The sequence below is a fragment of the Protopterus annectens genome, chromosome 13.part0, assembly GCF_019279795.1.
Source record: "Protopterus annectens isolate FY-2018-M chromosome 13.part0, PAN1.0, whole genome shotgun sequence".
NCBI classification, from domain to species: domain Eukaryota; kingdom Metazoa; phylum Chordata; order Ceratodontiformes; family Protopteridae; genus Protopterus; species Protopterus annectens.
In genome coordinates this window covers 242,947,719-242,968,588 of record NC_056747.1, presented here as the reverse complement: position 1 = coordinate 242,968,588, position 20,870 = coordinate 242,947,719, and the positions used below count along the sequence as shown (strand labels likewise).

Below are 20,870 nucleotides of genomic sequence, written 5' to 3'. Positions count from 1 at the left end.
AATAGGGGGGGACCAGGCCTTACCTGCTCTGCAGGCTAACAATGCAGGTAGGGGAATTAGCCTCTCAGAACAACATATCGCTGCAGGCAGTTTATATTCCATCCCCGGACAACCATCAGGCGGATGTCCTCAGCAGATCATTCTCTCTGCATCACGAATGGATGTTGCACAGAGATGTCTTCTTAGACTAGTAAAGGCAGGAAACGAGCGCAAACAAAGGCTTTTAAATCAGAAGGTTGAAAGAGATGGAAAAGCTTCCCAAACGGCAAATAAACTATAATTTCTGGGCCAGAAACCACTCCTCCTGTGTTAGATAGGTTACCTAGTGCTTACCACTCCTAATCTAGAAGGCTTCCCTCCAACACAGAAAGGCTTGGGGGGCTCAGAAGCTTACCAACATTCCTGGATACAGCAAGGCTGCATCTGGACTTGACTAGTTACAGGAAAGGCTGGAAACAAGCTTAGCATTTTTTTTTCGGAGTGAAAAGCAGCTAAAACAGCAGTAAATACAATTCAAATTGTAGTGCAGGCCAGCACACCCGAGTGTGTAGCAACACTACGGCGAATACAGTTCAAATAAATGCAATTAGATTAACAAATGACTAAAAAACAAATGCAGAAGGCAGTAAATTAGAAGGCTACTAACAAGCAGTAATAAGTGCAGAGTAAGAGCGACTGAACAGATAACAGCACGCAGAAGAGCAAATAAGACAGTTACAGTAAGAGCAGCTGAATAAAATACATATAAATTTTATTTATTTATTTATTTTTTGAGGGAGGGAACAGAGCAGGATTACGAGGCTACAGGGGTTGTCCTTCCCAAATGCTATGTTTGTACACAGTAGGAGTGCCTGAAATCAGAATATGATCTCACTGCACTCAGTTGAGTGAGCAAATGAGATGGGCCCAGAAGGAGTACCCAATACAAATCTACAAGAGGGGTGGGCAATTTCAAAGCCACCAACATTAACACCAAAACAAGAACAGGGAGGGTGGGTGGAGAACTAACTATAGAGAGACAGCCACAACTTCAGCCGAGTTAATATTCAGTGAAAAACACAAATAAACAAATAAATTAAATACAGTACTATATGCAAAAGAGCAGATAAAAGTGTACTTAAATTCACTTATACGTCCAGTTGATTTCAGGTAGAAGTTAGTCTGCGGGAGGTTGGTTGGAGTGTAGGGCATTGTGGGTAGTGGGAGAAGCTTGAAACTTGGATCCTAGTCTGAAGAAATGTGTCTGAGTCGGATCCGAGGACGGATCCGTAACCCCTATGTGAGGAGAAATGAAAGAAGACAACACAGATACCAAGTTATGGTAAGTACATAACTAATAATTTTATATATATTAACTTTTTAACCAGTCTTTCAGCATTGTATGCCCTTCTTTGTAATCAGAGATGGGAAAGTAGACTCCGTAATTGTGTAGCTGTTTACTGAATTTATGTATTTTAATAGGGCTGGTCACATGCTTTCATATATTAAGCAACCTAAGAAGTTTGTAGTATCTCGTGTTTGTCTTTCTCCACTATCCTTTAGAAAGTATTAAAAGCTGACCTTAACCCTTTTAAAAGGAAATGAAAAACAGATCATCATTTGAAGGACTTGTATTTATTAATATGCAGTGATATCAAGGGTTTTGGTGCAAGGCTGCTTGTCTTCTGTTTCTGAAACCTTCTGCTACCACAAGATGGCGATGTTATCCAGTGACCTGTATGAGTACTACGAAGCTGGAACATACAGCTATGTGAAAAAGCAGTCTTGGCTGTATGGACGCAGTGTTAATAGTAAATGGATATAGAGAGTCCCAGTTGATGTACTAGCGAGTATACTGTGCATTAGTTGTGACTTGAGGGAAAAGAACATTAATAAGAGACTGACTGTGTAATGAAGGATTCAGTAATATTAATGGGATGTTGTAGTTAGTTTAGTTATTGGATATGTGTACAACAGAATGATTATCTTCAAACAAATGAAATAGTGGGCCCACACTTGAATCTGGTTTTAATATTAATTTGGTTGGGGAGGCATTAATTATGCCTACACATGCATGACTTGGGATAGACAACAAAAGCTGTCATTCTGAACAAGGATGGGAGTTAACAGATGTTCTGAGAAAATCGTTACTTGGATTTCAAGCACTTTGTATTTTGCAACCCCTTCAATTCCCAGCTAAAATGCAACAGCCCTTTTCATTAGTGCTTAGCCAAAGGAACGTGCTCACACTCATTCATCCTTTTGGCCTGTTGTCCAGCAGAGCTGTAAACTGAAAACTGCTGTACGGAATACAGAAAGAATAGGCACTGGGGAGGTCAGAGCAGCATAGGTGTTCTTGTGGTGACAGTGCAAGTGAACCTCGCGATGTTCGTGTTACACTGCTGCAGTCATTACACTTGGGTTATCTGCCGTCAGGCGGTCCCACAGTCGGCCTGAGTTCCAAAGTCTTGGGCCGGCGTCGTTTGCGGTCGCTTCTTCCCTGACGTCAGGGTGATAGGGGTATAGAAGAGGCAGCCAACGCCATTTTCTTCAGTCTTTCTTGCTGCGCGGTGCCCAAAGCAGAAGCAGTTCGCAAGTGCTGGTCAGCCGACTCCTGAGATTTTCAATCCGAATTTCAGAACCGAAGTCTTCTATAAAGCTAAGTACCCCGTTGGGGAAACTTTTTCTTGCCTCAGACCGATGTCAGTAAAAGTTAATAATTGTATTTCTTGTGGGAAGCAAATACCTCATAAAAATTTTCATTCTTACTGTATTCCATGCCTAGGCCCAGACCACAATGTCACTGGTTGTCGGTTTTGTGCTAGGTTTAAAAAGCGCACTATTAAACGTCGGTTTGATTTTGCCCGACATTACTTTAGCAGAAAATTCAATTAAGCCATGCTGTCGGAGCAACCGACGACCGAAATACATAAGAAGCGCAAAGACAAGGACAAGCATCCGAGACCCAGACCTGACGACGAGGCCTCTCTGCTAGGCCAGTCGCCGGTTCTCCGGTTTTCAGCGAGGCGCCTTCACAGCCCCTGACGACCGCTGCTTTACAACCACAGGCTGCCTCTGACTACCAAGCGGAGATGAATGGGCTTCCGGATACTCTACCTTTAGGCCCTACCGAGACTATCCCTGAAGAGGGATCCAGAGCAGTTGAACAGCCCTCAGCTGCGGAAGGTGTCTTCAGACTGACTACACTAACTATCAAATCTTATGCTAAGTCTAAAACTCCTTTAAAAGTAAAGAAGCCAGCACAGCATTCCCCAGTACAGGCCCTCATGCCTAAGAAACAGATGCTCAAAAATGTCCGAAGACTTAATTACTTTGATTAGGGGTTCCCATCCCCCTCCTGATAAAAGGCCTAGACAGGAGGAAGACTATGACTCATCTGACCAGGTTTCCTTTTCCTCGGGTTCCTCTGCAGATCAGGAAAACTCACTTCCCCCATATGAGGATTCTGATGCTGAAGAATCAATCCCTTCAGCCTCTCCTCCAGAGGACTACTCTTTTGGGGAAACCTTGCATACCATGAGGGAACATTTTCACTGGGAGGGCCAGGATTACTCAGAATCCAAGAAAAGGCTCAGAGAGTCCCTCTTATTGCCTCAGCACAGACCCCTTGCTATTCCACTAGTATTAGACATTGTGGATGATGTTTACTCAAAATCTAGTTTAAATCCTGATTCTTTACCTCCAGCCCCAGTCAAACCAGACAGATACTACAGAGTCCCTGACTCTCACAAATTTCTATACAAAAGCCCTGTTGCTGACCCAGAAACCATTTCCCAGGGTCCCAAAGGAGTTAAGGCCTCTACAGCTAAAAATCCAGTTCCCTCTGGGATTCTAGAGCATTAGATAGATGGGGAAAGAAAGTATACACTTCAGCTACTCTAGCAATGAGGGCCTTAAATTGCCAGTTTCACATGCTGAAATATCAGCAATATTTGATGTCTCAATTAAAGCAAAAAATGCTTCCAAATTCAGAGCTTCCTGACTATAAGGAAATGCAGGATTTATTGCATGCAGCAGAACAAGTGGGCAAACATACCTTGCAATGTGGATTTGATTCTTTAGAAGCCTCTTGTAGGGCAGCAGTTACAGGGTCTGTCATCTGTAGGCATGCTTGGTTAAAAGAACAAAGTTTACCTGATCATGTTAAAGCAAAATTATTGGATGCACCTTTACAGCAGGATGTTTTATTTGGAAACAAATCTGTCCAAATGAGCACCCAAATAAGAGAAAGAACGCTGAGGAACGATGTAGGTTGACGAAAAAAGAAATTTATTAACACTGTCAATACAAATCTGCGTTTTCGTATATCCCACTTCATCAGATAAATACATATAATACAAGTACTGTTTAAATAGCGTGATGAACATCAAACAACTGTTCTCATTGGTTATCCAACATTTAAAATTTAAAATGGTAGTAACATTTAAAACATATCAAGAATATAGATATAAGCAAGTAAAACATACATAATAATACCCTAAATTCATCTATCAGAACAATATAAATATAAATAACTCTTCTAACAATGAATAAATGAAAAATAGAATATATAAAAATAACTTTTACATGTACAAATTCGTGTGGATGAAAAATCTGTATCTACATATGCCCTCTAGTGGTACATGTTAAAATACCATAAATAATTATTACTACAATTTAGCTGATCTGAGTGTTAAAACTGGCATAATGGATAACATTTCATTTAAACCGGGATTCCTGTTGGCCTCAAGTGTAATTTGCCAAAACAGTTCCCTATATTCCAGCTTTGCCTCCCACATACCTCCCCTGATTTCCCTGGGAACCACTTCAAGAACAAAAAAGGAAAATATAGATAGTGGACAGGACTTCCTATGGAGAAATAGTGCATATTATAAGATATTATAGACAGAAAGTATGATCTTATTAATTATGTACCACCTGAATGCAGTACTCACAATGTTCTTACTTATAAAGAGAATCTGGACCGTTTGTATGTTTTGATGGATAAATATAAGGGTTTTGAATGTGACAATGTTTATTTTAATGAATGTCTACAACATAAAATTGTCCCCAAGGTTTGAGAATCTGGAAATTTCCCAATAGGGTTCAACCTGGTTCTGATTTTCATGCTAATCTCATTAAAATATTTGATAAATGTGGATTAGAAGTAGTTAGAACTATTAAGGAAGAGAATGAAAAGGAAAAAACTTTTTTATTGAAGGAAATGGAAAAGCTGAATGATAATATTTTGAATGATTTACTGTTTACAGTGGAAGAGGAGAAAGCTAAATACCATGAAATCTTTATACAAATAGATAGGAAATGTACTATTAACATGAATAGAAAACATGGTAAAATACAAAAGGATTTAAGGGAATACAAAGAAGGTTTTGCCTAGCCACCCCCTAAACCATTCAAAAAGTTTTCTATTAAAGAAAAGGATAATTTAAGAGACATGAATGTTATGGAAGGGGACAGATATAGGGATGTTGATGCTGAACAACAGGTTCAACAACCAGAAAGACAGGGGGAATTCCCTTTAGATTACCCTCCCCTCCCAAGGAGGTCGGACAGAGTACGAAACAAGCTCAGGACTGTTTACAATTACAATTACCCTCAACACCGATAGGAAATGAAACAGGGACCACCATTAACGGTGGAGAAGATTACTTTTCTGTGGTTGACAATGTTTACACCTACCAGGGATACAGTATTTTTAATTATAGTCATATTTCTATTGATTTGGAACATTTGAATTTATTTTCAAATGGTTTCAAGTATGTGCCATATAGGAAAACGGACTTGGTAAAAACCATTATAGATTTAAAACTGTTTATCAGAAAAAAGAATTTAGCTTTAATTTTTGGAAACACAGATTCAGATTTTGTTTCAAATTCAGTTTTAAAGAGAAAATGAACCTTTAACCCTCCGTTACACCCCCAATTGAAAAACCTGGAGACTATTTTAGAGAGGGAAATCGGAAAGGAGGTACAAAATCACAAAGTGAGTTCTAATTTAACATTAATGGAAAGACAATATCTGGATGAATTAAAAACAGATCGTACCATCAGAATTATGCAACCAGATAAAGGGGGTGGCACAGTTCTGATGGATACAATTATTTATGAATCTAAAATGAAAGATGAGTTACAAAATACCCACAAATATTGCTTAGCATCAGTTAATGAAGTGAATATAGCTAACTCAAAAATACATATGCTATTCAATGATTTATTACTGGAAGGTTCTCTAGATTTGGATACACATAAGTTTTTGTATAACAAATTTCCTAGGGTACCTTCAGTATTTGGAATTCTAAGGTCCACAAAAATTCCAAGGACCCACCTTTAAGGTTGGTAGTTTCTTCCGAAGGGTCCATAACTTCCTTTATTTCTAAATGTTTGGATGATAAATTTAAAAAACTAGCGTACCAGGGCTCTGCAGTACTAAAAGATTCATGGGATCTATTAAGACTTCTAAAATGTGAATTAAGCCACGATTCATTAATGTTTATCACAATGGACGTTGTGGATCTATATGGTAGTATACCACATGAATTAGGTTTAAACTGGTTGGAAGAATATATGTTAAAATATGGAAAATTTTCTAATAAGGACTTCAATAATATTCTTGTGTTTATGGAAATAGTTTTAAACAATAATTTTATGTATTTTGAGGGAGAGTTTTACAAACAAATTAAATGAGTGGCAATGGGAGCAGGATGTGCTCCTACTTTTGCTAATATTGTACTTTCTTGGTGGGAAGATCAATACATTTTGAACAGTGAATTTAAAAGTTGTTGGACACTATATAAACGTTTCCTGGATGATATATGTATTTTATGGACCGATACAGAGAAAAAATTCATGGAATTTTTGAAATACATTAGGACTACTACACATTTCCTGGATTTCACATATAATATTGACTATGATGCATTAAATTTTTTGGATATTAGTGTTTCTAAGGAAATGGGTAGTTTTAGTTCAAAAATATTCAGGAAACAAACCTTTTCTAACTCTTATTTGCATTTCAACAGTGGTCATCCTTACTTTCAGAAGAAAAATCTTATTAAAGGGCAGCTGGTTTGGATCAGTCGGATGACATGAAATGATACAGAATTTACAGCTGAAAGTAAAAGGGTTTGTGACATTTTCGAAAGGAGGGGTTATCCAAGGGACATTATATGCCAGGTAGAAAAAGAGGTTTCTGTTGGTAGAAAAGGTAGGTTTGGACCTATTTTAGGTAAGGACATAGTTTACCTTCCTAATACTAATGAACCAATTCCTAAAAAAGATGAAAAGGACCCTAAAGAGACTTATATCCTTGATTATAATGGAGATTCTAACATTATAAAAAAAATAGTGAATAGGGAATGGGATAGATTTCAACAAATTTCTCATATAGATCCCAAAGTATTAGGGCCCTTATACTTTATATACAGACAGGATTTGAATTTTAAGAACATGTTTGAATTTGGAAGTCGAAAAAATAACACCAGTTGCCGTTTAAAATACGGCACATATAAGTGTGGAATGTGTTCTCAATGTTCGTATACAGTGAATGCTCCTTCTATAGAGATTCCCAGTAGGAATAGGAACATCACAAACAAGGTACATGCAAATTGTAATAGTTCAGGTTTAGTTTATCTAGCTACATTCAAGGTTTGTAACTCATTTTACGTAGGGAAAACTGAAAGGAAACTCAGGACTAGGATTTATGAACACAATTACGAGATTAATAAGGCGAACCCTAGAAATGCACAATTTCGCCATAGGAAGTCCTGTCCACTATCTATATTTTCCTTTTTTGTTCTTGAAGTGGTTCCCAGGGAAATCAGGGGAGGTATGTGGGAGGCAAAGCTGGAATATAGGGAACTGTTTTGGCAAATTACACTTGAGGCCAACAGGAATCCTGGTTTAAATGAAATGTTATCCATTATGCCAGTTTTAAAACTCAGATCAGCTAAATTGTAGTAATAATTATTTATGGTATTTTAACATGTACCACTAGAGGGCATATGTAGATACAGATTTTTCATCCACACGAATTTGTACATGTAAAAGTTATTTTTATATATTATATTTTTCATTTATTCATTGTTAGAAGAGTTATATATATTTATATTGTTCTGATAGATGAATTTAGGGTATTATTATGTATGTTTTATTTGTTTATATCTATATTCTTGATATGTTTTAAATGTTACTACCATTTTAAATTTTAAATGTTGGATAACCAATGAGATCAGTTGTTTGATGTTCATCATGCTATTTAAACAGTACTTGTATTATGTGTATTTTATCTGATGAAGTGGGATATACGAAAACGCAGATTTGTATTGACAGCGTTAATAAATTTCTTTTTTCGTCAACCTACATCGTTCCTCAGCGTTCTTTCTCTTATTTGGGTGCTCATTTGGACAGATTTGTTTCTTTGGTTCTCTGTTAGCCATATCGTGGCTTACTAATGTTTTATTTGGAGTCAAAGCAGAAGTAGTATTAAAGAAAATGGAGGATAAGGCAAAATCAATGCAAACGGTCAAGGATTTCTTACAGGTGCAGCCCCCTCGTTTTAGCAGAAATTGGCCAACTAAAAATTGGTCCTTTCCAAGTTCAGACAGACCTCAGAGGGGCAGATACAGACGCCCAAGAGGCAGAGGGTCAGCCACAAGGCTCTTACAAGCCTCACCAATGGAGTACTTCAACCCAGAAAGGATGGGAAGACAGGCCACAATCCTATAGAAAACAGTCCCAGTGACTTCCCCCTCCGGCTGCCAAGCATCTCTCTCTTGACAGCTCCCTTGGGAGGAAAACTAGCACTTTTGCACACAATTGGCACGTCATCACCCAAGACAAATGGGTTCTAAATATTGTATCTCAAGGTTCCAGGTTCCACTTTCACACTTTACCAAAGCTAAAAGGAATGCCAAACCTGCCACCAAATCAATGGGCAGAGGCTCAAAAACAAGTTACAACACTCATGAACACGACAGCTATTCAAGAGGTACCAACACAGGAGTAAGGACAAGGATTTTACTCAAGACTCTTTCTGGTTCCCCGAAAGGACAAAGCCTGGAGCCCCATTCTGGACCTTTCTACTCTAAATACTTACCTGGAAGTTCCCAAATTCAAAATGTTGACACTACAGCAACTTCTTCCCATGCTGGGCAAGAAGGCTTGGCTAGTAACGTTGGACCTCAAGGAGGCATACCTGCATGTCCCTATCAGACAAAATTGCAGAAGATACCTCAGATTCTTAGCAGGTTCAATGCATTACCAATTCTCTGCACTGCCCTTTGGCTTATCTACTGCGCCCAGGGTCTTCACAAAATGCCTGGCACCAGTAATTGCTTTTTGCAGACAAAGAGGAATTCAGATATACCCCTACTTGGACGACTGTCTTATTCAAGCAGAAAGCAAGGACATTCTTCTAAAGCATCTGGCGTTTGTAAAAAAACTTACTAAGTTGCCTAGGGTACACAGTAAATGAAAAGAAGTCAAAACTAGTGCCAGCTTAAATATAAAGGCCCAGATGGCTTATCTCACGCCAGACAAACAAAGACAACTGACTCAATACTTTCAATTGATGGCAACAAAAACCCAACTCCCTGCAAGAAAAATTCTGCAGGCCTTGGGGTTCATGACATCTTGCATACTACTAATTCCATATGCCAGACTGCATATGAGGAAGTTACAATGGTATCTGAAAAGCGTATGGACTCAGCACAGCCACAGTTTGGAAGCAATAATACCACTCATCCCCTGCCTTCAACAGGAGTTTCAATGGTGGGCACAAGCATGTCACCGCAACAAGGGACAGCCTTTCACCTTACCCACAGCCAGGCAGACAATAACAACGGATGCATCGGATTACGCCTGGGGAGCACACATGGCAGGGCAATGTATTCAGGGCAAGTGGACCACAGACCAAATGCATCTCCACATCAATCAAAAAGAGATGCTAGCTGTACAAAATGCCCTAACTGCTTTCAAGGACCTTCTACATCCAGGACAATTGCTACTAAAGATGGCCAACACCACATTGATGTGGTACATAAACAAACAAGGGGGCACACATTCCTACCGCCTATGCAGGCAAGCAATGAGTTTGTGGAATACAGCACTGACCTATCCGGTTCAACTGCAAGCACAATTCCTGCCAAGAAAGAAAAATACACTGGCAGACGATCTAAGCAGAAATATCGTGGATCCTCACGAGTGGAAACTAAATCCACAAGTATTCACAATGATAACTCAGAAATGGGGGAGCCCAGACATAGATCTTTTTGCCTCCCCCCTGAACTACCAACTACAGAAATTTTGCACAAGGACTTACCACACACAAGCGTGGAAAGTGGACGCCCTATCATTCAGTTAGAAAACACTAAAAGTTTATGCCTTCCCACCACTGCCTCTTCTGGCAAAGGTACTCCTGAAAGCCAGACTAGGGAGGCCACAAATGATCTTCATTGCTCCGGACTGGCCACAACAGCACTGGTATCCAATATTAAGGAACATGGCTCAAGGCCCAGCAGGGATTTTACCTCCAATACCTCATCTTCTGACTCAGCAAAACAATAAGATCCTGCACAGCCAGCTCAAAACTTTAAATCTAGCTGCATGGCAGATTATTTAACCAAACAGTCAACACTCCCCTCTAAAGCTGTTATGGATGTCATTTTGGAGGCCAGGAGACCCAGTACCAGGAAATCTTACTCAGAAAAATGGAAATGATTCTGCGCCTGGAACCAGACTCAAGGCCTAAACCCTCTTGTCCCAAATATTCCTCAGATATTACAATACTTAACTGAGATGCTGGATAAAGGCCTTTCCTTTTCTTCTATTAAGATCAACGCTTCAGCTATTTCAGCTCATTACAACACAGATCCTCCTATTTTTTCACATCCATTACTGAGACAATACCTCAGAGGGGCTAAGAACATAAGACCGCCCTGGAGAGCACCAACACCAACTTGGGACCTCAACTTTGTTTTGGAAAAACTTACTCTACCACCTTTTGAGCCAGCTTTTTCAGCAGAGTTAAAATTTTTGTCATGGAAAACTGCTCTGCTGCTGGCAATAACTTTAGCACGGAGAGTCGCAGAGTTACAGGCACTAATGGCAATGGAACCTTTCATCATTTTTCATCAAGACAAAGTTTCCTTAAGAACAAAACCCTACCTTTATGCCAAAGGTGGTATCCAGTGTGGCTCTTAACCAAACCATTCATTTGCCCACTTTTTATCCAAATCCCCAGAATAAAGGGGAGAGGCTTCTACTTTCATTGCACATACACAGGCAGTTACGTTTCTACTTGGGCAAAACAAAAGCTTTCAGAAAATCTGACCAACTGTTTGTATCCTATGCTGCAGGATCACAAGGAAAGGCTATTTCAAAACAGACCATTTCAAAATGGATAGGACACTGTATCCGTTTCTGCTACACACAACATGGAAAAACTCTGCCTAGTAACATTAGGCCACATTCCACCAGGGCTACAGCCACCTCAGCAGCCTTTCTTAGAGGAGTACCAACCAAGGATATTTTGGAGGCTGCAACTTGGAGTTCTGTGCACACCTTTACCAAACATTATCACTTACCTCTATACTCAAAAACAGAGCTGGCTTTGCCACTGCAGTTCTGCAGGGCCTCATAGCCACTCCTAACCCTGTATAGACCCAGCCACCCAGCCTCAGCTTTGGGATTCAACCCAAGTGTAATGACTGCAGCAGTGTAACATGATGAACATAGTACAGTTTTGTACCTACCATAAATGTAGATGTTCAAATGTATACACTGCTGCAGTCCAGGTTACCCTCCCTCCATCCCCTCTTTCTTAGCTGGGACTTATCTATACCTTTCTATCCTATACAACCTATGTGGTGTATTTGCTTGTATCTGAAGCTATTGTTTTTATTTATTATGTATGTTTAATTAGCAATATGTATTGCCTTCCTATTTGGGGGCACCTGACATCTGGGGCAAGAAAAACTGAAGAAAATGGTGTTGGCTGCCTCTTTTATACCCCTGTCGCACTGACGTCAGGGAAGAAGCGACCGCAACCGACACTGGACCAAAACTTTGGAACTCAGGCCGACTGCAGGACCACCTGACGGCAGATAACCCAAGTGTAATGACTGCAGCAGTGTATACACTCAAACATTTACATTTATGATAGGTACAAAACTGTACTTTATTAGCTTACAGTGGTGCTTCTTGCTTCTTTCTTTAGGATAGTCTTTATAAACTCTATGCCACTAACTGCAAATAGTTGACCAGGGAAATGCTGCTAGTGAAAAAAATTGCTAAAGCCATCTGTGGACTTTAGTGGCTCAGTACAAGAATTTAGATGAAACTAGAACCTCAGCTGGAGTTCTTTGTTGTACCAGTTATTGGTTAAATCATGATGGTGCTGGGTACAGTGGCTGAAATCCTCCACAGTCTTGCTCTGCTTTAATTCTTTTTTTTTTTTTCCTGTGTCGTTTTCGTAAAAGGCAGGCTTACTGCAGTGATTTGATATTACAGTGTGGTACACATAAGATATTTGAAAGTTTATTTACCATAACCTTACATTCCTTTATGCTGTATCTTCAGGTCAAGATGAAAACCACATTACTGAACCAGATGACTCTTTGATTGATGAATGCTGCTTGCTACCTAGCCAGCTACTTATTCCTGGTATGGACTGGCTGCCAGTCAATGATGGCATCATTACCAAGCTTCAGAACAAGCAGCCAATCAGATTGCAGTTTGGGAAACCACCACTACTGATGGGCCACAGCCTAACCGCACAGTTTGACCCCTTTACAAGGTAATTGGGATTAATACAACTGTTAAGATTTGCTTTGAATTGTTTTTAATAAGGTACTTCACAAAACTTTGTTTTTACCCTGAAGCTTGTTACGTTAAAGTTGCTGGTTATCAGTCTGTCACTGAAGTCTGTCTTGCTGCACAGCTTTTTATAGGTTCGTAGGTGTTTACTAGGAAAACTACTAAAAGGACCTTTTTTAAGGCTAGCCATGCATCCCAAATCTCTGACAAGGTCTGGTACCCTTGATAAATGTCAGCAGGGACTTTGGGGGTGAAATATTTACAAGCAGAAATAGTAAAGATCACTTTTATAAGAATGTTGCCAGGAGATGGAGGACTGAGCATTTGGTGACATCTTACCTTATATGGAATGTAGATTCTGGGCCCTGGCTGTGTGCTGTAATTTGAGGCAGAGAAAGAAAGGAAATGTGTGAAAGGCTTGGCTGGCAGATGGTGTTTGCACCTTATACACATTACAGCATGTGTAAATCCTTAAGGTTTTCCAGCATGCAAACATCCTGGCTTTTTCAGCATTATTTTTTTTGAGTAGGCTATCTGTTTACATTTGAGAGTGATGAGTGTATGTACCAGATTAGTGAAATCTAATTTTGTTGTAACTAATCTAAATTTACAATCCAAATATAGACTGATTTAACTCCTTTTCAGCTCAAACCAAAACAAATTTAAGTGGAAAAATACTCCCCCAAAACAAGTATTATTAATTCCCCAGTATGCTAAAATCCTTATAGTAGGAGATATTCACCCTAATCCTGGCCTCACCCATCACAGTGAACATCAAGACAGTTCTCTTGCACACAGTACACCAACCCTGCAACAGTCCACTCCCATCCCTGGTAATCTGGCTTTTGTTGCCGTAAATGTTAGAAGCATAAGAAATAAAATTTGCTGAACTACATGCCTGAGATTACTCAACACAAGTGTGATATTCTCGCTGCAACTGAAAACTTTGCTTAAATAACTCCAAAATTGCACTTAGTAGGTGTATGTGTGTGTGTGTGTGTGTGTGTGTGTGTGTGTGTGTGTGTGTGTGTGTGTGTGTATATATATATATATATATATATATATATATATATGTATATTGTCCATAATGACTATATAAAGTGGGAAAGTGGTGTTGTTACTCTATTTCCCTACAACTACCACATTTCCCCCTACAACAAACCAATACCAAAATGCAGTTCAACAGAACTTATTACTTTCCTGTAATTAATTAATATAAACAAATTTGTATTACTGTTCTTTACATTTCGCCTGTCGACAATACAGCTATGCTGGAAGATATTCTACATTATAATAATTCCACAAGAAAAAATACTACTAGGTAATGTGTCAGTTGGTTGAACATAAACTCCAACTCTCCCTACATCTACCTTGAACTTATTTGGTTTCACACAATTAATTGATAGCCCCACACATTATAGTAAGACATCAAATTCCTTATTAGACTGAATCTTATTATCAGACGCTAGCAAATACATCACCTCAGGTACAGTGTCTGACTCCTTGGTGAACATCTCCCAATCTACCAGACATCTCGCACATCCAGTTAAACAGCATGTTTATAAAGCAGCATGTAGCCTTTCCAAGTTTAACCCAGAAATGTGCATTACTACCTTACTATCTGTTAACTGGGACTTCCTAAAAATCCTCCCCTTAGATGATACTGTAAATGAATTCAGTACAATTTTCCTGAATATCGTAAATAGCCTTGCACTTAGAAGGAAGAGACTAAAACAAATAATGCAGTTTGGCTAACTAAAAAGAGTTCAATGCTAATGCAGGATAGCAGGATAGAGAAAAAACATAGAAAGAGTGCAAAAAATATAAAACACCACAATATCTTAAACTTAAGAAATCTTTACAACCATACTAAAGATCAAATAAATGATGACAAAAAGTGTACTGTAATAACTTTCAGAATAGTAGTAAACACAATCCTAACAGCCATTAAAAAAATTGTGCAGCCTAGCCAAAAATTCAACCCTGACGTCTCTCCCAATAGCTCATCACTTGAAACCACAATACAGTTCAACTCTTATTTCATAGATAGTATAGCATCTTTAACCAGGGATTCCCCAACATCTTGTCCTAACCCTGCCCAACAGCTACATATTACCACATCCACTTTCACCTTTAAAACTGTGCCCATATATAAAACTACTCTTAAACTCAAACCATGGTCTACTTCAGCTGATGACCTTCCAAGCAGGTACCTTAAAATAGCAGCCAGTAGCATTGCCTGTCATGTCTCAATCCTCATAAGTAGGTTAGTCTGGCAGCCCAATGGTCCATCTCTCTGGAAAACGTCAGGTATTATACCTCTGCACAAAGGAGGAAATTCAACGGACATTGCTAACTTTAGACCTATAGCAAGGTTATCTGCCCCTTTCCAAAATAGTTGAAAAATGTATTCAAAAACAATTGCTAAACTATCTTCTGCAGGAAGGTCTCCTGTCCCGCACACAACATGGCTTCTGTCCTACCCATATTAATAACAGTGCCCTTCTAACCTATATAGATACTGTTAGTAAAGCCAGAGACAATGGTGGCAAACTAGTCTCCTCCTTATTTCTAGACTTGTCTAAAACCTTCAACACAGTTTGTCACAGCAGACTTGTGCTTCAGATGTCCTCATTAGGTCTCTCTCAGCCCACCTTTCTATGGTTCAAATGCTACCTAATAGGTGTCAGTTAAGTGGCACTACACCCTCTCTTCTCCAGTTATCACTGGTGTACCACAGTGTGTTTTTTGTGGTCCCCTCCTCTTTTTAACATTTTCATCAACATCCTCCACACATCCACACACAGTAGGGCCTCTCTAATAGAGTACGCAAATGACTCTACACTCATTTGCACATCTGACATTATGGCACACTGCCAAAAATTACACAGGAAGCTTTAACAACCACTGAAAGTTATGCTCAGCACTAAAAAAAAACACAAACTACCCCCCCAAGTTTTTCTCTCAAGAAAAAAGAAAATTTAAAGTCCTCTGTCTTGATAATGCAACCATTGAAGGAACTTCTCATACCAAATCAGTAGGGATGATAGTAGGTGATGATCTTAAATTCAACCTGCATTTAGAAAATTGTATAAGAAAAACTCATCAAAAACTAGGGATGCTTTATAGAGCCAAAAACTTTCTCATCAACACAATTAAAACTACACTTGCCACTATTTATCTCCTTCCCAGACTTCTTTATGGCACTCCCATCCTGGCCTTCAGGCATCACAAAAATCAAAACTTGAACAAAGCTGTAATAAAGTTGCTAAATTTGCAGCAAATACTCCTTTCAGAACCTACCACTCTGTAGCACTAAAAAGCCTAACTTGGTTAAAACTACCCCATCAACTAACATACATAGCTTCTCACCATCTACAAAACTACCCAGAATCTATCTGCTTGTCCAGCACTATATAACATTCTACGCAACTATGTCCCCATTTGGTCATTACGGTCCAGTGACCAAAAACTAGCTGTCCACAGACCTGTCAAGTCTGGGCCTTGTGTGTATTCCTACCATGTTGCTAAGGCTTGAAAATACTTATTTCTATCCATAAGGTCAATACCCACCCTCCCATCCTTCAAAACTATTCTGAAAGACTTCCTAGCCAAAAACTGGGTCTGTTCTTGCTCAACATCAGGATAAACAATATCCCTAAATGTGAACAAATATTATTCGTATCTTACATCTCTTTACTCTGCCTTCTTCACTCACTTCCTTACTTCCATCAAATTTCTCTCCCCAATTTTCCCTCTAAATATCCCATAAGACTGATTTTCTCTCACTTAATTTTGCAATTCCTGTTTGCATTATACCAGCTTATGTTTAATTTCTCGGTAAACTGGTTAAAATGTAATTAAATATTAAATCATGGTCATATAACTTTTATGTGTTCTTGAGCAATGCTTTAATATTATTTCTAATTTTGTATGATTAAACTGTAGTTTTTCGTATTTTTAAAAATTGTAAAATTATTGTTCTTAAAATGTTTTGTAATATTTTGGAGCTTTTCTCCCTAGGCCTGTGCTGAAAATGGGCTATGTAGTCGGACTTTCCGGGTAGTCAAATGTCAGTAAGTAAATAAATAAATAAAATAAATAATGAAAGGGAGTAAAATTAGTTGATAAACCATGTTTTGTTTTTTGTTTTTTGTTTTTTTTTTTGGGGGGGGGGGGCGTTGAGGCAGTGTCATTCATGTTTGTAAGACTTGCTGATCAGATATAGTTCTTTTCTAGCATATTTTGTGTAAGAAGGTAAGATGATGACATCCACTCCCCCCTCCCCACTAAAATGTTTCTTCACTGCTGTACATTTGTTCTGAGGAATGTTTCGTATTGTCTCTTTATGCAGGTCTCCGGGGCAACACAAAATTGATCACTTGCGGCGACTCCACTTAGGAGTATGTCCAACTGAAGAGTGCAAAACGTGCACTAGGTAAGAAGTCTGTGGTGTAGATAAATTGGTTTATTACTGGGAATGCAGCAGTCTTTCTGCAGTTTGCATGCGAGTTAGTGAGAAAGAATAGAACAGAAGTACCATGCCAGGATGGAGCACACTTGCCCAAGGAAGGGGCTGAAAACAGTTTGCAGTGGGTAAATGCAGTTTAATCCCCTACTTTGATAGTCTTTCACATAACAGCCATTGATTACTTGTTTATTTATTTTTTTAAACTGTGGCAACATTTCATTGTGCATGCCATGCTGCCTCACATCCTTTGTGAAATTTTGCAGTGTATCTGCAGTATCTCATTATGAATGGGTGTCTCGTTCCTTGTTACAGCGTTGAAAACACACAGTGCAGAAGGATTCGGCAGTTATTTGAAATAGTGCATTAAGATGTAGTTAGATTTATTATTTCATAACTAGATTTTTAAACTGTAGAGTTCATGATTCTCAAGCTGCACAGTTAGAGCCAGCCAATATTAACAGTATGTTAACAGTGTGAGGGCAAACCTAGATGGTTTGACAAAGAGGGTGCTTATTGGTTCTTTGAATTTATCTGAAGTTCCAGTATTGTTAGCGGGACGAAATCCTGTACTACTGGTTTTAAGGATAGTTTTCTAAGTCAACCTGCATTTTCTACATCCAGCTGCCTATTTGTTTTTTGATAGTTTGCTGTCTTAACTGTTCCTACCCATAATGCCCTGCATCCACCCAAGTGCCTCAGATCTCATTTGCCACTTCACCGAACCACATGCAGATCTCATTCTCTCAAGCTTGGGTTGGAGAGTTGTTTCTATTTTTTGCAGTTTTTCAGCGTTTAGGTGGATTTTGTAAGTTCACCCTCCCTTTTCTCTTTGTGTGTGTGTGTGTGTGTGTGTGTGTGTGTGTGTGTGTGTGTGCGCTCGTGCATTTTCTTTTCTTGTATAACACAAAAAATTTTTTTTTCTGTCCTTACTTTACAAATAGCTTAAAGGTAACGTAAAGTTAGAGTTTGAAAAAAGTTAGAATTAGAACTTGCCTGTTAGTGACAGTTGGGTTTTGGCTGTCTTTTTTTTTTGCAAGTCATGGTGGGCAAACCTGTACCTGGCTTTAAATGCTGCAGTTCTTGGCATAAAATCCCCAACCAGGATGCCCACAAGGAGTAAGTGTACTGTGTGGTTGTTGACCATTTGAAAGTTGAGTTGCAACATTTGTGCTGTTTTCAACCCACAGGCTTTAGCAGACCGTTGAAATAAGCTTAGTTTTAGGGCCTTCTTCCCTCCTCTGCTCTGGAGGCTCAGACCCCTTCTGTGGCTTCTTCCTGCTCCTAAAGAGTCTAAAAAGAGGTCTATCCCAGTTTCCGTAAGGGACTGTCTCGAAGTCAAGAAGCCCAAGAAATCTACGGATCTGACTTCCTTGGATCCACAGAAGTCATCTCCCAGGTCGGATCATATAGCCTCTACAGATCTGGGAGAGAGTATTACTATATCCCCTACACCTTCTTAGGCTCCTACATCGGATCCCATACCTCTGGATCTAAGGACCTCAACAAGGTCTCCTGCACCTTCCTCTTAGTCCAAGCATTCTCTTCCCCTCTTGATGGCTTCATCCAGGTCCTGCAGAAGCTGGTTGGAGGCAGATATGGACAGGATGACATTTCTCAAGGCCCAGACCCATCTGTCCCTTGTCTGATCCGTGAGCTACTCAGGCCATCCCATCAGAACTCTTCTGATCTGACCCTCAGTTTCAGAATCGCAGGATTTGGGACTACAGTGCCCATTGGGCTTGGCGCAGAGGAAGCTCCTGACCTTAATGCTGAGGATGCCCTTGACTAGCCCTGTTCCAGCCTTTTCGGAGCAGAGCGAATCTCAGAGCCATGGGGTCATTGCTGGGTTCTGGGAACTGGGGTTGGCTCCATCTTTCTTGAAGCCGTCCCTTTCCTTAGTTATTTTGGCACTCGACAGCTCAGGCCCGATCCCTTCTGGAGGCCGTGGATCCGGAGTGAGTCCTGCCCATTTTTCCTCAGTGGTTTTGGCTTCAGGGGAGATGAGGAGGGCTTCTGCTGGTCCTTCAGCCTTTCAGATAGTGGAGAGGGTTTTCTTCTGAGTTGGAAATCCAACTGCATATGTTCCCCTATCCACCCTTGCACCCTCGTTGGATCCAGAGCTTGCTTCCTCTCATCCTGGCTTGAATCTTCCTGTCCTGAGCAGTCTCCCAGAATTCCCTGCTCAGGAGGGATCCCCTTCTTCTGATACTTCCTCATAGTACCCAGCTAAGGAAGTCCTTTGAATGAAGATGTATAAAAAGGAGGCACGTGGACTCTGCTTTGGAGTCTTTAACCGAAGATTTGATATTATTTTATAAGGATGGTTAGGTAAATTATACATGACATTATACATATATGCATATATATTTTTTAGTTGTGCATTTGTTATTTTAAAATGTTGAAATTGAGTTTGTAGTTCATATATGGTTTAATTAATGTATTTATTAAGTTTGGACTTGAAGGGTTGCTGGTAATTCATAAGAATATGTATTTTTTCTTTTATTTTAGTTCACTTCTATTTGTATAATTATGTGCCTTGCTTTGGTTGAGTGTATATACCTTTAAATTTATAGTTGATTAGTGATGTCATGATTTTAAATAAGTATTTAAATGTTACTAATTGAGTTTCTCTGTTTCTGATGAAGTCTCACTTTTTGAGATGAAAGCGCTCAAAAGGTTCAATAAAAGTGTTCTGTATATCATTTACGTGCCTCAGATTGTCCTTACAGATTTCGGCATTTATTAGTTTCTTTAACCGAAGATACTGGCTTCGATGAGGTGGACAGATCCCCCCCCCCCGATCCCCACCTGAAGACATCCCCTTTGGGACATTTTAGAAATCCTAAAGCAGAAAGATGGGTGGTCTGCCCAACCTCCTTCCTCTGAGGAGTCTGTTCTCTTGGAGGTGTTTGGGACGGGCCCATCTACGTCTTGGGTGACCCCTCCACCTGCAGATGCCCTGGTGGATTTAGTGTCTCACCGAGCATGAAAGGAACCAGACACCATCAAGCCCATACCCAAACACCGCAATCGGTTTGTGATACCCCCGCAGACCGAAAACACTGGAGTAAGGGTTCTGTAGTTGATACCATTGTGAATGGCAACAGCCAACAATAAGGAGCTGGTGGAAGAAACTGACAGTGTCCATCCAACCAACAAGGAGTCTGTAGCACTGGACAGGTTGGGGAAGCGTGTTTATGCCTCGGCCACCTTTGCGCTGAGGTCATTGAATTATCTGGCTCATTTTATTTTGCTGCAGAGAGATCTGATCAAGTTTCAGCTTCTCTCTGTCTCTGAGTCCATGTGCCAGCAGAGGAATAAGAAAGTTTCTTTCCAAGCTGACCACTCTTTTGTCCATCGCCCACTCATCAATGGGGTTAATCTCCAGCACCACAGAGGGCACCTCGTAAGCAGCCAGTTCAACACTTTCACTAGGGAGGCATGCCTGGATGAGGCTATGTGATTTTGTGGAGCCCTTTAAAGGTGTCTTTTATTAATGCCCCTTATGATGGCTCTTTCCTTTTTGGACCTTCAGTTCGAAACACTCCTATATGCAGTGAAAAGGACAGAAAGACCCAGTCTGCTGT

General features: G+C 39.8%; 1 protein-coding gene across 1 annotated transcript in view; it reads left to right on the top strand.

Annotated features, from left to right (window-relative positions):
* The window catches only part of MED16 (mediator complex subunit 16), a gene marked incomplete in the record, with an annotated part of 716,440 nt that overhangs the window by 632,111 nt on the left and 63,459 nt on the right, over positions 1-20,870 (top strand). Inside the window, 2 exon segments of the mRNA XM_044053797.1 lie at positions 12,576-12,792; positions 17,167-17,250. Coding sequence (XP_043909732.1) covers positions 12,576-12,792; positions 17,167-17,250 — 301 coding nt within the window.